The 20,749-nt window shown below is 41.1% G+C and overlaps 1 protein-coding gene across 1 annotated transcript; it reads right to left on the bottom strand.

The window, feature by feature from the left end:
• Positions 1-2,777: 2,777 nt before the first annotated feature.
• Positions 2,778-19,233, bottom strand: LOC134494799 (1,25-dihydroxyvitamin D(3) 24-hydroxylase, mitochondrial). Its single transcript, XM_063300046.1, has 12 exons — positions 18,663-19,233; positions 17,748-17,938; positions 15,802-15,895; positions 14,933-15,029; positions 13,651-13,742; positions 12,569-12,680; positions 11,473-11,618; positions 8,762-8,928; positions 7,496-7,574; positions 5,304-5,495; positions 3,906-4,017; positions 2,778-3,344 (listed from the first exon to the last, which is right to left on the bottom strand). The coding sequence occupies exons 1-11, from the start codon at positions 18,924-18,926 to the stop codon at positions 3,907-3,909; spliced, it is 1,545 nt and encodes a 514-aa protein (XP_063156116.1). The 5' UTR covers positions 18,927-19,233; the 3' UTR covers positions 2,778-3,344; position 3,906.
• Positions 19,234-20,749: the final 1,516 nt, after the last annotated feature.

Below are 20,749 nucleotides of genomic sequence, written 5' to 3'. Positions count from 1 at the left end.
TATTTGGTATCCATGACAAAATGAACATAGAACATGCAGATTTGGGAGTTTAAAGTTAATGTTGGAAGGCTATAGAACTGGGAAGTATTTCCCTCTCTAATAATGAACTAAAGTGATTGAGTGCTGACAAAAATAAAGCCAAATTATGGCCAATGAGAAGCAAGAAGGAAATAGAGACATAATCTGGGATAACCAGGAAAATGCTGTTTTAGAAAGTAAGCCTTAAGGGCAAAGTATTCCATTGATTATGTGCCATCAGGTCGGTGTTGACTTTTAGTGATCCCATAGATAGAATTCTCCATGATGATCTGACCCTAACCTGGCCTTTCAGGTCATAAGAGCCCCAAATTAATCATAGAATATTGACTATCAGTTGGAAAAGAATGCCCCATTCAAACTTCTTACATTCTCAGGTTGTATTGCTCAAATAATGCTTTAATGGCCTGTTCACAAGGCTTTAATTGTCCTTTTGCCTGACCTAAGCTGCTGTAAACTGGTTTTAAGAACAACTCATGCCTATATTGTGCGGTGATCAAGTGGAAGTGCCAACTGTTGCAACAGAAGCAGTCATCTTGCTTGGTAAGTAAAAAGTTATAAATAGATCCAAAGGTATAGATGGTTCAACTCTGTGGCTTTTGGGGCAGAGGTTCAATCTGGCTATGAGGATCAAAGGTGAGAAAGGTGAGAAAGAAAGGTGAATATTTAAAATGCTTCTGGCTCTAATTCTACCCAGATAGATTCTGATTATGTTAGCAAGCATAGCTCTTTAATTTATTTGTGCATGTATGTATGTGTGGGCAAAGAGAGCTTATATGTTAGGAAAGATTGATTTTCTAGTAAAAGTCAAAGTGGTTTTTGAAAATTAGATTTGGCTTCAGTATTCAAGACTGTATTCAGTTAAGTTGCTCACTAGCAGTTTTGTTAGACCCATGAAGTCATTTAGAAGGCAATCCACCCACAAAAAAAATAATAGAGGGGAAATAAATCACTTCTATCCCGCTGCACCAAATGTGGTTACTGTCTTTCTCAAAGTACTCAAGAGTTTTTCTGATATTGGTCTATTAGTCCAATTATATGAGTTTTAACTTTTTGTTGTTTTTCATTATTTGTGTTATTCCAACTGATTATCTGATTTCTGAAATGGGATTTGTATTTGTGAAAGGTGTGTGGGCTCCAGTTTAAGTTGAGGGGAAACTATTTTTTAAAGAAATCACAAAATTGTGCAAGCCTTGTTGGTACTCAGTGCAAAGGCTCATATATATTTTTATGGGGAAGCCATTTTGAACAGAAGGTATCACAACTACAAGCAATTCCCACTGAAAATCTTTATAAACTGTACTAATTTTGAAAGAAGATGCTAGGCACAGATTACATTCAATGAAAATAAAAGCATCATATCCACAAATTCTTTTTATTACAAAATTCTCAGAAGAGTAGGTTTTACCATCAATGATGACATGGATTTTGTTTTAAAAAACAAGAAATTTCAGTACAGAAAATAAGCTGTTGGCAATTCTTCAAAATATAAGGTATTAAAAAAACACATTTAATTTTTTTTAACAAATACAATTTTAAAAAATGTAAAAACAAAATAAGAAGAAAAGTATTTCAAAAGGAATAGGAGAAATACTTGGGAACTATAATCCTTATATTCTATGGAATGCTGTAAGGCTGATGTTCCAATCTGCATAAATCGTGACACATCAGTCTGAATTCAGAAACCTAAGTGGAGCCCCGCTGGACCAGACTGATTGTCTAATCAGTCTAGCATCCTATTTCCAACAACAGTGGTTCAGAGGCACATGAGCAAGTTGGAAAATGAATCCCATCTTGTTGCTCTTAGTTCAGAAGTGATGAACCTACACGGAACTTGTACAACATCGTACTGAAGAATTTGCTCTCTTTTTTAAAGGCAGTTAAAAGGTCATGATCATCACATCTTGCCTTCCCACAAGGCAGCCGTGGTCAGTCCAAGAAATATTGTTGGCTGTGGCAAAGGAAAAGATGGCAGTCCATCTCCCTCTGCTACATCCCACATACTGTATGAAAGCTGATAGATAGCTTGGAAAGGTGGAGGACAGGTTGTGGGGAGCATCTACATTGGAGAGAAGAGAATGGGCAGATCTGCCATTGCTTCCCCCAATATCTGCCACTTGAGGAAGTTGCATTAGTTTATCTAATGACAGAGTCAACTCCTCAACAAGCAAAAGAAAAAAAATATATATATAGGACCTTTGTTGGGCTGCTACAAATAACTTGTAGCAGCCCAACAAGGGCTGGGTTTGATTTGATGAAAAATAAATTGTACTGATCTGCCTGTAATCTTATTAACCTCATGGATGGAGTCATCAAGTGCATTTTTAAACATAGCTCCACATGTCCAAACACAAGCTATTTGTTCTGTTCTCCAAAATATGTACCATCTTGAAGGGCTGCATAACAATTTGGGTGGTCTGCATTCTATGATGTGACTCATTGTTCTGTCTGATTGCAAGCCTGTGTGTGTGCGCGCGTGCATGCGCACACACCTGTGTATATGTGGGATACATCTCCTTATATAGTTGCTCAGTTTATTAAAGGGGCCAGTAGTTGCAACAACGCAACATCAGTGAGAGTCAGACATAATATGTTTTTCAAATACAGCCCTTGTGCATTTCTGCAAACATCCTGTATTCATTCCAGATTTCTTGCCACTGTAGACTAACATGGCTCTGCTCCTCTAATGCAGAAATGGAACTACATTTATTACTACCATTCTTCCCTTAATGAACATCTAAACACAGTCCATCCCTCAGAAAGTTTTCCCCATTCCCAATCATGTTGACCCCCTCGCAGACAAAGTCTTCATTTTAAATTCCATCAGGAACTGGGGAACAGGCAAAGCAAAATTTCTCCTCAAGCATTTCTGTCCTGAGGGCAAGAGTGAACTCAGAGACTTATTCCATCTCTTCCTGATCATTGTTTTCCTACAAACATTTAACAGCATGGGTAGTCTGAGTTGAGAACTGTACATTTCTCAACAGCAGATGAAGAAGAATGGATCTTTCTTTCTTGCCAAGACTAGGTGAAAAAATCTAGTATCGTCTATCAAGTTTTTATTCTGCTATTCTTCCACTGCATACCTTTGGCATGGGTTTGGCTTTTACAGTAATATGAAGTGACTGCTTAGGTGTGCTCAACATAGCTTGACTCATTTGCCTCCAGGCTAGTTTAGGATTCCTTTTGTTCTCTCCTTGCTGTCAACACACATTGCTCAAAATGTAACTAGACTCTAGCAGGACCTGGGAACCCAAGAATTCAAGAGTGTTGTCTACCAAAAAAGGCAACTGCTCCTCCAGCAGAATCTATGGGAAAACAAAGAGAGAACATGATAGATTCTTTAGTTCTGGAAGAAAAGAGCAACAATTTTACTAGTATTTTTATTTACAAATATGTTTATGAAAGGCCTTAGCAGCCCAATCTTAAAAATAACTGATCAAAACAAAACAAGCCAACTTTAAAATGTCCTGTTTATTTCATTCTTGGCACATTTGCATATGTACAAAAATGAATCTTCAGTTCATATGTCACATTTAAGTAATGTAAATTATTTAGTTATTGCAATTGGAGATGGATTCTGTACGTGACAAAATGGCTATATCTCATGACCGAAATACTTATCTGTGTTTGCATATATTTTTGAAATATAGAATGATGATAAGTTGTTTGGTTTTTTCCTTTCTTTTTGTTCACTATCCCTCTGCAATCGTGGGGGTTAGAAATTTCATTTTTAAAAGCATAAAATTAGAATTAGTCCTAAGAGTTGACACTCACTCTCATTTTGTCCCTGAAGCTGCTCTATTTTTGACCTTAAGAGATCACCTTAAGCATAAAATTAACTCCATAATGGGAACATTACTTTTTACCTTAGCGACGTTTGAATGCAATGGGAAGTTCTCGGTTCGGGATGAGGATTCCTAAGTGGAGGGCTTCTACTGGCTTGTCATCAGTTGCTACAATCTGATACTTCCGTATAAGCTGTAATACAAAGGGAAAGATGGAGTTCATTGGAGCCTCCCCAACCTGTAACCAAGATTTATTCTGAGTCGGGGAACCTATCAGTTGACCTCAAACTAGTGTCTGTGTCACAGTTTAACCCCACAGGCAGAAACAGCAGGAGAATATGAAACAGCCAAAGTTCATAAGGCTTTGAAAAGTTCATTCCTTTCAGTAAGAGAATTAAAGAGAATTAAACAATGTTTTTTTGGTAGGAAGGATCACAGCACTGCTTTGTACATCATCTGGTCACTTCTCTTTCAGAAGGCCAGCAAAGAATCACAGAATCCTGAAGTTGGAAGGGATCCTCTGGTCCAATCCCTTGCTGAGTGCAGGATTTACTAGAGCATCACTGATAGATGCTCTAGTAAATCCAGCCTCTGTTTGAAGACCTCTTGCAAAGAGAGTCCTCCTCCTGAATTTAATGAACATTGGAATCTCATCTTATCAAAAGGACAATTCACCTCCAGTACGAATGGAAAAGTTGCACCAATGCACCCTTTGGGTCCTTTCAGTGCGGCTTCCCTAGAAAAACCTTGCCTAGGATTGTTCCCTCAGGAGATCCTGGCCCCCCATACTTTATGTAAGAAAATCTGTAAGCTGTTCTGTAACTTCAAAAAAAAATCAGCGTGGATATATTTAAGGTTATTAGTCTAATAAACTGCCACTAATATTTTAATAAATCAGTTTAATGGAATAAAAAGGTTTGCATGCTCTGCTCTTCTCATCACACTGGAGGATGGAAGAGCAGAGCATGCAAACCATTTTGCAAGGAGGGAAACTGAAAGTTTCTGCACCCGTTGGAAATTAATCACAGCTAAACCCTGAACTGTGATAAAATAAGTGAAAACTAATCAATTTTGTTAGTTGTTTCAGGTAGACTTGTTTCCTCTATCCCTCATTAAGATGCATCACACTTTGTTGACTTCAGTTGATGCAGTGAACTGTGATGAATGAAAAACCAAAGCAGAAGCACACATATATCCTTCCTTGTGGCCATGCCAGAAGAAGAGTGTTAAGATCAAGCATTGCCCTGGCCCATGCAGAGCTGCTGTATTCCCTGCTTGGAGTCCCTTGGAAGGAAACCTTAGGCTCTCAGATCTCTCTCTCAAGCCAATTACTATCAGGGATTAACAAAATTATGGAGTGGAGAATGTATATATGTATAGATAGCACATATGTAATACATTTTCCCTGCCATAGAATGGTGATTGTTTTGTACAGATTCCGTGGGGAGATATATGTATCTAACATAACTGAATGCTTACCCAGCAGAGAGCTAACTGAAGTTGCATCTCGGCCAGTCGGCGCCCAATGCACATTCTTTTTCCAATGCCAAATGGAGCATGAGCAAATGGATGGATGTTTTTTTGCAGCCAACGCTCTGGTTGAAATTCACACCAGTTACTGAAGTATTCTTCATTGCATCCCAGAGCATGAGTGTTAATCATCAACACAGTCTGTAAATACATACCCAAACATACAAAGTGAATTTACAAGGCAGGGAAGGAAATATCAGATGAGTGTGGCTAATAAACATGGCACAAGACATACTTTGCTTCTGGAAAAACGACTCAAGGAAGTTGCCTATAACAAAACATTGATGCTGCATCTAAAGTAGACATGCATCACAGTCCAAAGGAAAGACCATGGTCAACAGCAAAGAGATAAAATTATGAAAAGAATTTCCAAATCTTTTTGCAATTAAGATATATTTCCATGAGTTTTTTTTAAAAAGGCAGGGTTTTAATTTTTTGGTGAAATGGCATTCTTAAGGGGAAAAAATACAGATTTTTTTCTCCTCTTTAAAGCCAAGTTAAATGAGATTTAATTTGACTTGAAGTCATTTTCAGGATCAGATTTCAAGCATGTTAAGTAATGCTTCATTTTTTACTCTTATTTACATTATTTATTACTGTTATTTTATATTGTATATTTTATTCATTGTATGATTGTTGTTTTAATTGATTACTGTAAACCACCCAGAGTCCCCTGAAGGGAGGAGATGGGTGGGGACAAATTGGATAAATAAATAAATAAAATAAATAATGCTACAGAAACCAGAACTTCCTGTATGGGTAAGAGATCAGGATTAGCCCTTGGAATCTGAGATAAGAATTTTAGAAAGGACAATGATATGAAAATATATTTTATTGTTTAACTGGGCAGATCACTAAATAATTGACAAATGATTTTCTCTTCCCCTATAATTTTACCGCAGGAGGAGCTGCACTGGTGGAATGTCTGTTTACACATGACAATGTCTGCTTACACATGTTCACACTGGACAATTAATTTGCTTACTGAATTAACTCATTTTTTGAATTCACTCAGTACCTTAAATCTAATCAAACAGACTCAGATTGCCCAAGGCAAAAATAATTATCTTCATCAAGTTAACTCTAACCAGTTAGTATGCTGTTGATAAGCCCTTGAATAAGCTGGTTAAACATGTTGGGTGAACATGGCCCCTGTAAAGCAACATGGATATCAAGGCAGCTGTCATTATTCAGTTCTCCCAAATAAGCCCCACAATGTCACAATGAATGCTGGCTGAGCAGATCTTCTTAAAATACATAAAATCTGCTGAAATGAAGGATATCTCACAGTTTGCTCAGCAGCATCCTAGTAATGTACTTGAGTCTGGGACCCCAAGGGTGACGGAGCCCAGTTCTTGCTCGTGCTGACTGATGTTTTTGTAATTTTCTCTTGGTTGCTATATGTTCCATCTTTTTTTAAAACGTGGTTTTATTATTTTTCATATTGCTAGCCACCCAGAGTCATGTATTTGAGATGGGCAGCCTAATAAATCTAATAAATCCATGTCAGAGAAAATTGCTGTTATCCGATCAAGAAAATCTGGATAGTATACTGAGTGGATAATTTTTCTGGTAGCAAGGGGTCACAGATAATATTTTTGTGGGGATGAGTAAAGGCTGAAATGGATAAAACTGGGTGTCGTGCCTATGTATAGAATAAGGACTACTTTTCCTGCATTTTGGGGGGTGAGGGAGGTAGGGAAGGGTTTTTTCTTTTTCTTAAACCATGTTAATTTAGATCTTACATTACAGTTTGTGTTTATTCCTAGCTCAAAATGGCAAGAAAATGTGCCAGAAGGAGCTACAGGGAGGTACAAAAAAGTGGTTTGGGGGTACCTATGGCCTTGCAGCTTTGAGTCTCTTCCTGTTCATCTATGAAATCTTTGAGATTTAAACAATTGCAACACTATGCTTGGCATGTGTCATGACACAGAGAAGATCAAGCATTTTAACAATGAGGCCTGGCCATGCCAAATACTTTGCAGGGCTTCTCGGAACCACTGATGTGCTAGTAAGTCAGTTTGAGAAGATGTAAGACCAAGAACATTTTATGTAAGTGCTATTGTTGGCTGAAAGACAGGCTACAAATTCAACCAATTAATCAAAATAAATGAAGCACTTGGGTGGTGGAAGTTACTTACCCCTTTTGGAAGAGCATAATCCCCAAGGACTGTTTCTTTGTCAAGGGTTCGAGTGGTAAATGGCACAGAAGGTGTTAACCTACAATAACATGGAATAAGTTCCCTTTATTATTTGAGGTCAAACATATCTACCAGGAGGCACACACATTATCAGCTGGGCTGTACAAAGCAACCCAAGTGACTTTCCAGACCTGTTGCTCAGAGCATCATGGCCCTTGTTATCTTAGAAAGATTGGGGGTGACTGTCTGGAAGTTCTTTCTCCTTCCCACTCTTTTGAGGAGAGAAGCCGCTTCCACCAAAATTGCTACATTCCTTACAGCAGTGTTTCTCAACCTTGGCAACTTTAAGATGCATGGACTTCAATTCCCAGAATTCCCTGGCTATCATGCTGGCTGGGGAATTCTGGGAGTTGAAGTCCACACATCTTAAAAGTTGCCAAGGTTGAGAAATACTGCTTTAGCGACTTGGAAAGAACCTTAAAGCAGTTGTGCCAAAAGAAACCCCCACCTTCCAAGGGAAAATACCCAAACACTTAATGATTAGGACACTTGAACAAATAATCACATTTGATAAATCAAAGCAACTTGTCCAATGACTATGACAAACAGCTTGCTCTGCCCAACACTATCACTGCATTGACCCTGGCATTAGGTAGCAATTTGCACTGGACCTGCGCCCAGAAATGAGATGGCTTGGGGAAGAAGTCGCATAGGTTGTTTTGCTCTGAAAGAGGAAGGGGTACTGGAATATTTGCATAATATCTGAGAATGCATGGGCTATAGCAAGACAAAGCTGTGTGGCATCAGCAGGTGGCACCCTCAGACACTGCTCTTGATGTTGCCATCTTAGAAGCTTTTTTCAGGAGTTCCAAAGGGACATGGGTGAACTCTACCATAATTGCCCACAATATACTGAAGTAGGATATTCTGGGAGATTAGGCTGGTGATGGCTGCTGGTGTAACTGCCATCAACCTTCTTCTGTATATTTCCATAAGGTACAGGATGCTAACTTATAGAGACATGGGGAAGAAAGTATACCGCTTAGATGAGATACATTAATGGAAAACAAGGGTGGGCCCCATGCTCTTTGCCCTCAAACAATGAGAAAGAGGTGGTCCAGGTGAAATTTCAGCCTGTTCTATTTAGATATCCATCTTACATCAGTATTCCTTTGAGCAATCAATATTTACTCGAATCTTTTGCTCTACCGCTGCCAATTCAAAGGGAAATAATAGTTTTACTCTTAAGTATGTGAATCATTTTACCTCATAGACTCCTTCAGGCATGCCTTCAAATAGGGCATTTTTTTCAGGTGTTCACCATTTGGGTCTTCTCCAGGTGAAACCACATTCTGTATCTCCTCAAAGAGTTTTGCCTGGACATCTGGCTTGCAGGAGATGTTGTAAAGAGCCCAAAGTAAACTGTTGGCAGTCTAAAAAAAACAGCATAGATCACCCTGGATTGTTACAACAACAGAGGAAACCTAAAAATATCATATTAGGAAGATTGTTTTTATTTCACAGACAGCTTTGGTAGGTAGAAAACTTGAGTTTGGTCTTACCCTAGGAATGGTTCTGTAAAAAAAGTGAAGACACTTAAAAACATTAGGGCTTCACAACCCAGATAAAAAACTGTAATTCCACAACTTGGAGATGCAACAGTTGATGCAAGCCAGAGATGGACAGTCCGAAGTCCTGAGGCCACATGAGCCTCTGAAATCCTCAGTTATCAAATTATAATTTTTAATGCAGCAGAAGGGAAATATTATTAATAATACCTGGATGGTATCCATAGTGACTATTTAATTTTAATTAACAATAAATAAAATGAAATTACATTTTTTGGGCCTGGTCCCACCCATTACTGTTTCTAGTGTGATTCCTAGCAAGACACTCAGTGCAATCTTTCATCCCCAAAGCATTGTGTATGTCCAATGTTAGAATATATATCATTAATAAAACTGGGTTGCAACGTAGAAAATGTGGGTATTGTAACATTGTGCCCTACCCTTCTAGCCTCAAGTGTGGATAAGTAAAATCTGGTTTCCCTAATGCAAATTCAGTAGCAAAGGGTTGGCTTGCATGTAAGAAGACAAAAGGTGGAATGTGGGCCAAGATATATGTACAATCACCCACCCCCATTAAGCTCTAAATGCTGCTTCCCTTTCAGCTCTTTGAGGTAGGACTGTTTAAGAAACAGGAATTGCAGTGATTCCAGCAATGCTACTTATATGTTGTAAGGTGCATTTACAAAGTCTTGAACTTCTGTCCCAAATCTTCACTGCCCCTTTTTAAGGACAGCAAGGTCACACTGGGGCCATTCTGAGTCTTTCTTATGCTTTCTACTTTTATAGGGCTGAGTAACAATTTCTTCTCTCCCAACCCTTTCTCAAGGCCAGAACTAAATTCCACCCTTTTCCTAAACTTCTGGAGAATGCAAGTAGAACTTCCATGAGACTTCTTTAGGATGCAACAGACCCCCCCCCCCAAAGGGCACAAGAAAGTGTGAATAAAGCTTCAGAGCTTCAGACTTGGATGGATGGCTTTGTCCCATCAGCCCCATCAGAGTGTAAAACCTTTTGGGAGGTCAAAGACCTCCCTCCCATAGCTTTTAAATGTCATGCTAAGAACACACTTCCAAAAGTTAACAATAAATGGAGGGTTAGAATGAAAAACTAAATGTGATTTAGTCAAAATGAAATGAAATGCTCTGTTATTTTCCCCGTTCTGCCACACTAAAAATTAGAATTTGGCAGCAATGTTTCTAATGGCTTGAGGCACCAGTTTGTACTCTTTGTGTTACCTCTCCCCTGTACTGGCAGAATATCTGCATAAGTCTACATTCATAGTAATTGTGTAACTCCTAATTAATTTTGCTTGCAACTGACTACATCTGGCAGGATTCTAGTATGTTTTAAATCCAGTTCAAGCTCAAATCCAGAGCTTTCCCTTCCCAGAAGATGCTGCTGCAGATGGGTATTTGTTGTATGCACAGCCAGCAGATATAGGAATGAAAAAGACAGATTCTAGGGCTGTACAGAATTTTGAATTCTATGTCCAAAAGCTGCCTCAGAGCATGTGGAGCCCAAATGCAGTGTCTCAAAGCAGCCACTTCTTCTCCTGGGCTCCCATGGTTGTCCTTCATCACTGTTGCACGATCTTGGGAAAGGATGTAGCTGCTGTAAGGTGTTTAAAGCCAAGTACTACGTTTGCAGTGATATAAACATAGTATTATTATGTAAGTACTATTTAGAGACAGAATCTAAAATGCAGCACACCCCTAATAGAAACTGCAGGCACATCATGGTAGATTGCTGCAAAAGACAGCTCTCCCACCATTACTGAGATCTAGATGTCAACTTCCAAACAAGCATCAGTGTCCTTGTTGTGTTTTTCTCACCCATGTCTATATTGTCTAAAAGAAAAGATGTATCATCTCCTTATCTCCAGATGACTTCATGGACATGTCCAAATAGTTGTCTAGGTGACAATATGGAAGTGTTTTGTGTGACTTTGTAAGCCAACCACCAGGGGTAATGAGTATCAATTGCAAATCATCATTCCCATGGAATTGTGCTAAATAATGGACAGTTAATTTTAAGCTGTACTTAAATAGGCTTCTTCAACCTGGGGTTATCCAGAGGTTTTCCACTCAACTCCATCATGACCAACATCTGTGAATGACAGGAGTTATAGGGGATACCTCTGGAGGGCACCATTGTGGGGAAGTCTGCATGAAATCATGAAGAGAGAAAAAGGAAAACAACTACAGCAGCACTGCATTTTGTAGCAAATGGAATGTACAAGCCAATGCTGTCACTGTGCTAAAATCCCTTATTTAATTGCAATCATAAGAACCCTACTCAGAAAGAACAAGTTCTGATTGAACGAAGAGGGGAAGAGCCCTTGTGGTGGGTGGATGATTATCAGAAATTAGAAATCACTCTTTACAATGAAAAGAAGCTGCCAGTATTTACCGTTTCAACTCCAGCAATCTGAAGCTCTGTAATAGCAGCATACAGTTCTTTCTTCGAAAGCTGACTCCCAAAGTAGATGTCACAAAGGAAGTCTTCAGAGGGATTTGCAGAGTGTTTCTTCAGCCTGCTATCAATAGAGCATTTCACTGCAGGAGAAAAGAGAATGATGATTAAACAATAATATTAAGGTATATGAGTCTCAAATGTCTACTTCTTCATACACACAAGAAATTAAAACATTCAAAAATATCAGTGTTAAAGTTAGACTAATCTTCCCCAATCTATCATCTTCTGGATATATTTGGACTGATTTCTGATAATCTCCCAGGATCACTGACAACAGGGAATTCTGGGAGAATCAGTTCCATTATGGCTGGAGAGCACCAATTTTAGGAGGCTGGTCTACAAAAAGGGATACTGCTTCATTTTTCATTTAAGAAAGGTAAGCCTGTTAGTGGGCAAAGATAAGGTTCAAATCCCTGTTTTGTTATAATCCCTGGTTATTTCTCTAAGCTTCACTGGAGGAAAGTTAGGATACAAGTATAATGTTCAAATCTGGGTAGGAGAGAAAGTTTCTGAACTAAAATTTTGCCTTACTGACTAGTCTATTCTAGTATTTTTACTCATTCCATGGTGAACTTAAGCCATAAAATCAAGGGTTCATACCAACTGTAACTAATAGCAGAAAAAAAGTTAAATATCCACTCTAGAATGTTGCTAAGTCTGTTGGACTTGGCTTAAGGAGATCTAAGATCAAATGTTTGTTCAACCATGGGGTTTAGTGATTTGCCAAAGACCCATATTCTCTCTTCATCTAACCCAGTCTTTTTCAAACTTGGCAACTTTAAGATGTGTGGGCTTCAACTCCCAGAATTCTGGCTGAGGAATTTTGGGAGTTGAAGTCCACACATCTTAAAGTTGCCAAGTTTGAAAAACACTGATCTAACCTATTCCACAAGATGGCTGTGAAAAATATATGTAACCCCAGATATTCAGACTGGTCTCTTGATGCAAGATGCAAAATCAACTGCCAAACCTAATATGCAAATCCATATTCCACAAAATATTTTCAGTGCCCTTGTAAATCTCCAGTTACCTGTCTTAAATATATTATCCCATGCATTTGTATGAGCTTGCCAAACTTTAGTATTTAGACTTCTATGGAGTTCAACTGGTGTAACCATCATCTTTCCAAAAGTGCTCATCATCTGTAATATATAATGAAAAGAAAAATTGCCTTTATTAAAGTACTGGGAAAAATTCCGAATAATAGATATTTTATTGTTAGAAAAATGGTTAGCTTAGATTCAATCAACTGAACTTTTACTTGGGCAATAAAACTAGAACACCAAGTGGAGGCCATTCCATTTAGACCTGAAATCATAGTGATCCTTACACATTTCACTGTACTGAACAATATTGTTAACTTGGTTCCTGAATTATTCCATTCCTAGAATTCACACAATATACAGAATTATCACTTACCCAACCAATGGGGTTTGCACAACATACTAAGCCCCCTCCCCCAAATTAAGATTAAAACTAATCAAGCTTTGATCATTGCACTAGGGACTTTCACTACCTGATTAAGGGTGTTGTGTGAACACAGTAATTGATATGTCCAAATCTGTCATTTGCAGGGCAACAATCTGAAGCATTTTTGGAGGGTTATCACTGAATACCTAATTTGCAGGCTGAAGGACCTGGGGACAGTCTCCAGGCATCTTCATATAAGGTGGGGAAAAATAAAAATCCCTGAAACCTGGAGACCAGCTGCCAATTAACCAATCAACCAGTGATCCAACCCACTATAAGACAGTATCCTATTTTCCTGGAATTATTCCTTGCAGCTTAATGGCAATTATTCTCTTATTGACCATCAAATGCTTTTTTCCATTTAACAGAGTCAAAGGAATGAGTCAATGGAAACTATTGAGAAGATCTGACTTCAGCACTCTGTGTAGCTCAGAGGGCATATGCTTTATAGGCAATACATCCCAGATTCAATTCCATGCTGGCTGAATATCCCAAGAATTGCAGGGAAGGCTGGGATAGGCAATAGTAAAGTAGATGGGTCACTGAGCTGAACTCCCTTCATTCCGACAGAAGCAGACACAGATGACTTGTTAATATCTTACAGAATCTCAATCAGTTATTATGCTCATAGAGTTTTCATACCGTTTTTACAGCCTTGATAAAGTTCAAACTTTCCTCCTCTAGGTCCTGTTTCAGAAGTCCAAATCTTTTCCCATACAGCACCAGGCAAATACCTAGTATTAAAAAAGAAGCCATGGCAATAGTACGTCCCAGATTCTTGACCAAGATTTGCTTAACATAACTATCTTAAACCTTAATGGCTCAGAGCCATTGGGAGGGGAGACATGTTGACATAAAAATGTCAGCAACAAACAAGCATATAAGCTAGCAAATCTTGCTGAGTTAATACAGGGCAGCTGGTAGTAACCCACACCCTAAAAATAATTCTACTTTTAATCAAAGAAGTTAGATTATTTTAATGATTTTTTGCTGCTGCTATTATATAATATTTTTTGTGGACTTGCTGTGCTGGATTGGAAAGCAATTTAGACAGCTGTTTTAGTTTTCTGCTGTTAAACCACCTGATATGTATGTACATGCTATTTTGTGTCTTAAGTATGTGTGTGTCAATCTCCTTTTTTCTGTTTCAGGATGAAGATCAAGGAGATGTTGCATCTGACAACTCTTTGGATTCACATATTATTAAGCTATAAACTGATTTGTTTAGAATAGTCTTTCCATTATGTAGAAGCCCAGTGATAGTTTTTTTAAAAAATGTGTTTTATGGCTTCACATTATGTTTGAATCAGATCAAAATGGCCAAAATTAGTTAAAACAAATCATGGCATACTATGTGAAATTTATTTCAGAGTTAATACCAAAGCATCACTTGGCATCATGTAACTGCAACTCAGGCTCATATGCCTTCTTCCTCTCTGGTTGCTGGGGAATTTTAAATTATGCCTAATCCCCCTTCTTTTTGATGCAATGAATATATAATGCCCACTGTTGGGGATATACTGCTTATCAGCCACCAAAGGCAATGCATTCAGTCATAAGCAACCAGGCCCGCAACTAGGGTCTGTGTCACCTGGGGCAAACATGGATTCCATGCTCATTTTGGCACCCCCCCAGTGCTCATTTTGGCGCCCCCCCAGCGTAGCTCCCAGGGCACATGTCCTGCTTGGCCCCCCTCCCAGTTGTGGCCCTGTAAGCAACTGGCCAGAGTTCCTCTCTGCATGGAGAATGTTTGATCTTCACCTGGTCCTTCCAGTTGTGTTGGGACTGCAAATCCCAGAATTCTTAGCCAACATGGCCATCCTGGTTGAGGCATCCAGAGAGCTCCAGGTTGAGGAAGGCTGGCCTCCATGCATATATTTTAGCCTAGAGAAAAAGCAGCATTGCAAGTGAAAGAAAAACTTACTTTCAAATGACCACTTGTTCATGGCAGAATATAAATCTTCTATTTCTCCATTCTTGTTACAGAGCATGTCTATCTGGCACATAAAATCAGCTAGGACCTGTGGAAGAGATTGGTGTGGAATTAAAAGATCTCTTAGTGTTCTGCATCAGAAAAAATGAATGGCCATTAGGAAATGGATCAGATTTTAAAATGCCAATATCATAATGCTTTCAAATCTTTGGTTTGCTAATTCTACACTTGTAAGACCCTGTACAGTTCTGACCAGCACGTCACAAAACAGATACGGTAGAAAAGATACAGAAAAGGGGTGATCAAAATTATCATACAGCTGGAGAAGCTCTTTCCATCTGGCAGCTTTAAATAAGGTGCGCTTGTGTGTGTGTGTGTGTGTGTGTGTGTGTGTGTGTGTGTGTCTGTGTGTGTGTGTGTGTGTGTGTGTATGATGGATTCAGGTGAAATGAAAACCGAGTGATGCAGTCTTTCGTATACTCAACCGTTTGGAACTGAAGGCTAGAAATGAGTATTAGCTCTTCACTTTTATTCCCCACCCCACGTATAGAAAGTTGGCATGCCAAGGAGAAAGTTGTAGCCTTCACTTTCCCCTGATGTGCTACATTTCTACATGCCATAGAAATCTGTGGGATGCATTCAAAATGATTGTTTCAACTCTGTTTTGAACTGGTACAAGTCAGGAAAGATTTCACATGATTTCTGGAGAAATAATTGCCTGATTTCTTCCCTTCTTCTTTTAAAGCAATCCACATAATAACTAGAGTGTTCAAAATCTCAAATTACATCAGACTAATAGCAACTTTTAGGATTCTTTAACCTTTTAGGGGTAATTTTAAGCACCTATTCTTATGCGGTACCTCATTGATTTTAGTGTCCAACTTCACAATTTCCATGGGCTTCATTAGTTTCTTCTGAAATGCACTTCTTACTCTCTGCCAGTCCTTCCCTTCTCTATGAAAAACAAATATTCAAGTGATTAAAAGAGATCCTCAACTGAATATATTCACTATATTCATTTTAAAGACTTTGCAAATCCTTTGATATTTCCTGTTTAAAATAAAAGGTATGTGAGCGTATGAGAGAAATGTTAAAATAATTCAGTCTGCAATAATCAAATACCCGAATATTAAGTCTGGACAGTTTTACAAGTGAATGCTAATATATTTCAAGGAAGATAAGCAAACAGACTAATCAATATGGGAAAAAATGGCTTTGCATTCCAATATATTATTTGTTTTTTATTCGTTTAGTCGCTTCCGACTCTTCGTGACTTCATGGACCAGCCCACGCCAGAGCTTCCTGTCGGTCGTCAACACCCCCAGCTCCCCCAGGGACGAGTCCGTCACCTCTAGAATATCATCCATCCACCTTGCCCTTGGTCAGCCCCTCTTCCTTTTGCCCTCCACTCTCCCTAGCACCAGCATCTTCTCCAGGGTGTCCTGTCTTTTCATTATGTGGCCAAAGTATTTCAGTTTTGCCTTTAATACCACGACAAGGTAACGATCCTTTGCTGAAGAATATATTATTTCCTTCAAATAAAATAAAGACAAAATTCCCCTTAGTCAAGCTTGAGTCCAGGGAACCACATGGAAATGTACTGTATGGAAGTGGTTTGCTGCTGCTTTTTTTCTGGAATTCTTTTGACTTAATTTTACCTAAATTTTTGAGAGTCCTCTTTAGCTTTTGGGAAGATCTATTAGATGCTGCCATTTTCAGTGATCTTTGGAGATCACTGAAAGTGATAATTGATCTCTTACTTTGGAGGAGGTATTACACATCATTCTTCACATTCTGCATTTCCCTTCCAGCTTGAATGTTACCTTAGGTGCATTTGATCTAAAATTGCCTTTCTTCTGCTGCAATTTATCCATTCTAATGTTAACAGGCCTTGGGAGAAGAGCAATGACAAATCTCGATAAAATAGTTAAGAGCAGAGACATCACACTGACAACAAAGGTCTGCATAGTTAAAGCAATGGTATTCCCAGTGGTAACATATGGCTGCGAGAGCTGGACCATAAGGAAGGCTGAGAGAAGGAAGATCAATGCTTTTGAACTGTGGTGTTGGAGGAAAATCCTGAGAGTGCCTTGGACTGCAAGAAGATCAAACCAGTCCATCCTCCAGGAAATCAAGCCAGACTGCGCACCTGAGGGAATGATATTAAAGGCAAAACTGAAGAACTTTGGCCACATAAGGAGAAGACAGGACACCCTGGAGAAGATGCTGATGCTAGGGAGAGTGGAAGGCAAAAGGAAGAGGGGCCGACCAAGGGCAAGATGGATGGATGATATCCTAGAGGTGACGGACTCATCCCTGGGGGAGCTGGGGGTGTTGACGACCGACAGGAAGCTCTGGCGTGGGCTGGTCCATGAAGTCACAAAGAGTCGGAAGCAACTAAACAAATAAACAACAAATGTTAACAGGAGGTTCAGAGCCAAGTTAACCCAGGACACTGCTGCAAATTACTGCCATCATGATAACCCTGCCTGCATATCTTTTGCTGTGGTGCCAAAAGACAAGGAACCCTAATGAAGATGTTGCAAAAATATGTGTAATGTGAATATAGAAAATGCCCACCATGTAGAAATGGCATTTGACTTTTCTTCCATGATCAGCCCTTCATTTAATATTTATAAATAATGAAACTACCATGAGAGACTCAAATGTACGTATGTATGAAACAGGGGATATATGTTGGAAAAGCAATCTAAACTACTTGTTCTTAGCATCCCTTGCGTTAAAACAGCAAGCCGATATAAGCACTGGGAGTTTTCAGCACAAATCACATGTCATCCTTACTCACAGGATAAGTAGCCCATAGCCCTCTTTACGGTAATCCCGGTAGGCTTTCCAGGGCTTAATTTCCAGGCGTTGTGGATAGGCACTCTCTTTCCTGTAGAGAGACTCCAGCAGACAGGGTGCGCCTATATGAACTGAGTCAAAACTTCCAAGTTTCATGCGGAAGATCTTGCCAAACTTCTGGTGGTACTCAGCCTTCAAGGAAAGGAAAAAGAAAGGGGAGGGGAGGTTAAATCAGACAGCTAGGACTGAGTGCAGCCAAGCACTTGATCATGGAGACACCCATCCCACAGAATCCTTTGCAAGAACATGTGAATGCATATGCAATAAATGCAAAGTACATACAACTTCCAGCTCACACACTGGCCATCTAACGTTCTGTAAAACATGTCACTTGCACGCAGATGATGGACCAGAACAAATCTGTTCAGATGGGGTGGGGGATATTAGATTAAGCATGTGATTAAAAATTTCCTGGTGTCATGATCTAAGAACATATTGTCTCAAAAAGTGGTTGTTTCTTCCTCCTTAAGGAGTTTTTAAACAAGATGCAGGAATGGTCATCTATTTAAGGATGCTCCAGTGATTGATTCCCTGCATTGGCTGAAGCTTAACTGGATTAGCCTGATCCAATCTGTGGAAAGCAGGCTGTCTGGGAATTCTGCAGTTTGCACAATACATCACAGTGGTAGGGGATGCTGGACAAGATGATCTTTGAGGTACCTTCCAAACTCTACCATGGGGCTTACTGGAGATATTCTGCCATTCAAGACCCTTTAGGTCAGAGAGGGTCAGCAACTGCTTTGCCACCCAAAGCACCAGCTGCTGCACTGGTGACCCTCTATAACAACAACAACCAGCCAACACTCACTTTGCATGAAGGATCATATTGGGAAGGGGAAAAATACAGATTACTCACCAGCGTCTGGTGCTGTTTCTTGAGGCCCCCTTTCCAGAGGATGTTTAAAAGGCTGCCCAACAGCGGCCACTTGGTGGGACCGGGCAGGGTGGAAAGTGAATGGGGAGCGTGCCTGGGGCAAGAGGGCACCTGAGCCTTGGGCTCCAAGGCGCACACGGACGAAGTGGGCAGCAGCTGCTGCTGCGGGAAAGCAGGCGCGCTCCCAGGAACTTGCCCCTTTAGGACAGAGCAGAGCAGAGGGGCTCGCTTTAGAGAAGAACTCATGATGCTGGGGATGGATAGAGGGATGAAAGGCTCGAACGCCGGCGAACCTCCAGCTGCGGGAGGGCTGTACCCTCGAAAGCCAGACGCGGGTAGGAAGGAAGGAGGCGAGGAGCTACGAAGGGAACCTAGAACAGCTGCGATCTAGCCCCGGGAAGGCCCTGGCAGTCGGGGTCCCGGGCGACCGAAATAAACTTTTCTCGAGTCCGGCGGCGTCGGGCGCGGATCTCTCTTCCCTCGCCCAGCGACAGGGAATGTCTGGAGCGCTGCGGGATGAGGATGCTGCGCTCCCTCTGCCCAGGTCCCATAGCCGGGCGGAACGAGGCATATATAGCGTTGGCGGCCGGGCGGTGGACTTGCCTCTGGGGCCAATTAGAAGGCAGGGGAGGAGAGCAGAGCGCTGGGTGGGGTGGGCGGGGGCGGCGGCGGCCGCCGGGGAAGCTTCGGCGGGACGCGCGGCAGCTCACGGGCCGGGTCAGGTGTTTGCGCGGGCAAAAGCGCGGCCGCCTCTCTTCCCCGTGGCCCAAAGGAAGCTCTGGGGGGCTCCCCGCGAAGACCGAACGCCTGGCGGCCGCCTCGCAACACTCCTCCCAGGGCCGAGTCATCATCCCGGCACCTGCGAGCAAGACCCGGTGGCTTTCCTCTTCCCCCCGGTTCTTGACGAGCCCTTTCCCTCCGGGAAGCCAACGAGGCCGGGTGCCTGCGAGAGAGACCTCTCCGGCCCGGAACCTCGGTCATTGCACCTCGCAGAGTCAGGTGGAAGGCGGTTTTGTGGTCGGCCGGCCGGCCGGCCGGAGAGGCCCGAAAGCCGGGAGAAGCACGGGTTGCGGAGGGCGCGGCGTATCTTTCCCTTTTGAATCTTGCATAACGCGCTCCTTCATTCCGGGAAAGCAGCAGGCGAGCGCGGGAATTACCAGCCGGGGTTGTCTGCGTTCAGCTGACGGAGGGAACGATCCGCTGCCCCCTGCCCTTGTCCCGAGTGAAATCTCCCCTTCTCCCGAGTTAGGGAAAATAGAGGCACGCTATAGAAAGGTGATGAACTGATTTTACGGACTGATGCACCCCAGACGCGTTAGACCACAGCGCCCATTACTCCAGCCAACCGGCTTTTGAACGCCTCCTGGCTGGGATGTTTGATTTAGCAGATCTGGTGGAGGAAAACTGAGCTAGAATTTAGCTCTGTAGGTTTCTTGGTCTGCTTGAAAATCAGCGTGTAGCCTCTGAAAAATAAGGATCTTTAGCTAATTCCCCCATTACGGTACGGATATAGTATCCTGGGGGAGCGGCAGTCTTTCCAGACTGTTGTTGCTACAGTATTGCGGCCGTTTAGGGACAGGTGTTGTCCTGTTAATGTTGGTGGGAAATATTTTGAGGATGGTGATTGGCTGATGAATAGCCAATGGCTTGTCTTTCCCACTCTTAAGTTACAAGCTTTTTCCTCCCTTCTCACTCCACCCCTGAAATTTACCAATGGCCAGGCAAACTGGTCTGGTCACATGAACACACCTCCTTTATAAGGGTGATGGTGGTGAGCAAGATGAAGTTTACACACCATGGCTCCGTGTCAGATTAAGCAGGAGCATTTCCAGAATGCAACATAAGACCGTTTAAACATAGGCTGGGAGGGAAAAGGCCAAACTGGCATGACCAAAGGAAAACATCAGGAATGCCCTGTGTTCTGAGGCCAATGTAAACTGCAAGGGGGAGGGAAGGAAACTAATATCTTGTGTTACTGTCTTAAGAATATGATCCATTTTAACTTGATGGTATTTAGTACTGGGTAAATAGGTTCGATTTTGACTTTCAGTGCATCTCTCTTGAAAATT

Source organism: Candoia aspera, chromosome 3 (assembly GCF_035149785.1).
Source record: "Candoia aspera isolate rCanAsp1 chromosome 3, rCanAsp1.hap2, whole genome shotgun sequence".
In the NCBI taxonomy this organism is placed as follows: domain Eukaryota; kingdom Metazoa; phylum Chordata; class Lepidosauria; order Squamata; family Boidae; genus Candoia; species Candoia aspera.
The sequence above is the reverse complement of the archived record's forward strand: the minus strand, read 5'-3'. Positions and strand labels throughout refer to the sequence as shown.

What these genes read in the sequence shown, in the direction of transcription:
- LOC134494799 (XM_063300046.1), bottom strand. Translation starts at nt 18,926, where the DNA reads ATGAGTTCTTCTCTAAAGCGAGCCCCTCTGCTCTGCTCTGTCCTAAAG. An exon ending in GAACAAGTGGTCATTTGAAA is followed by an intron (nt 13,743 to 14,932) that starts GTAAGTTTTTCT and finishes TTTTAATACTAG; the next exon opens with GTATTTGCCTGGTGCTGTAT. An exon ending in GGATAATATATTTAAGACAG is followed by an intron (nt 11,619 to 12,568) that starts GTAACTGGAGAT and finishes TTTCTCCTGCAG; the next exon opens with TGAAATGCTCTATTGATAGC.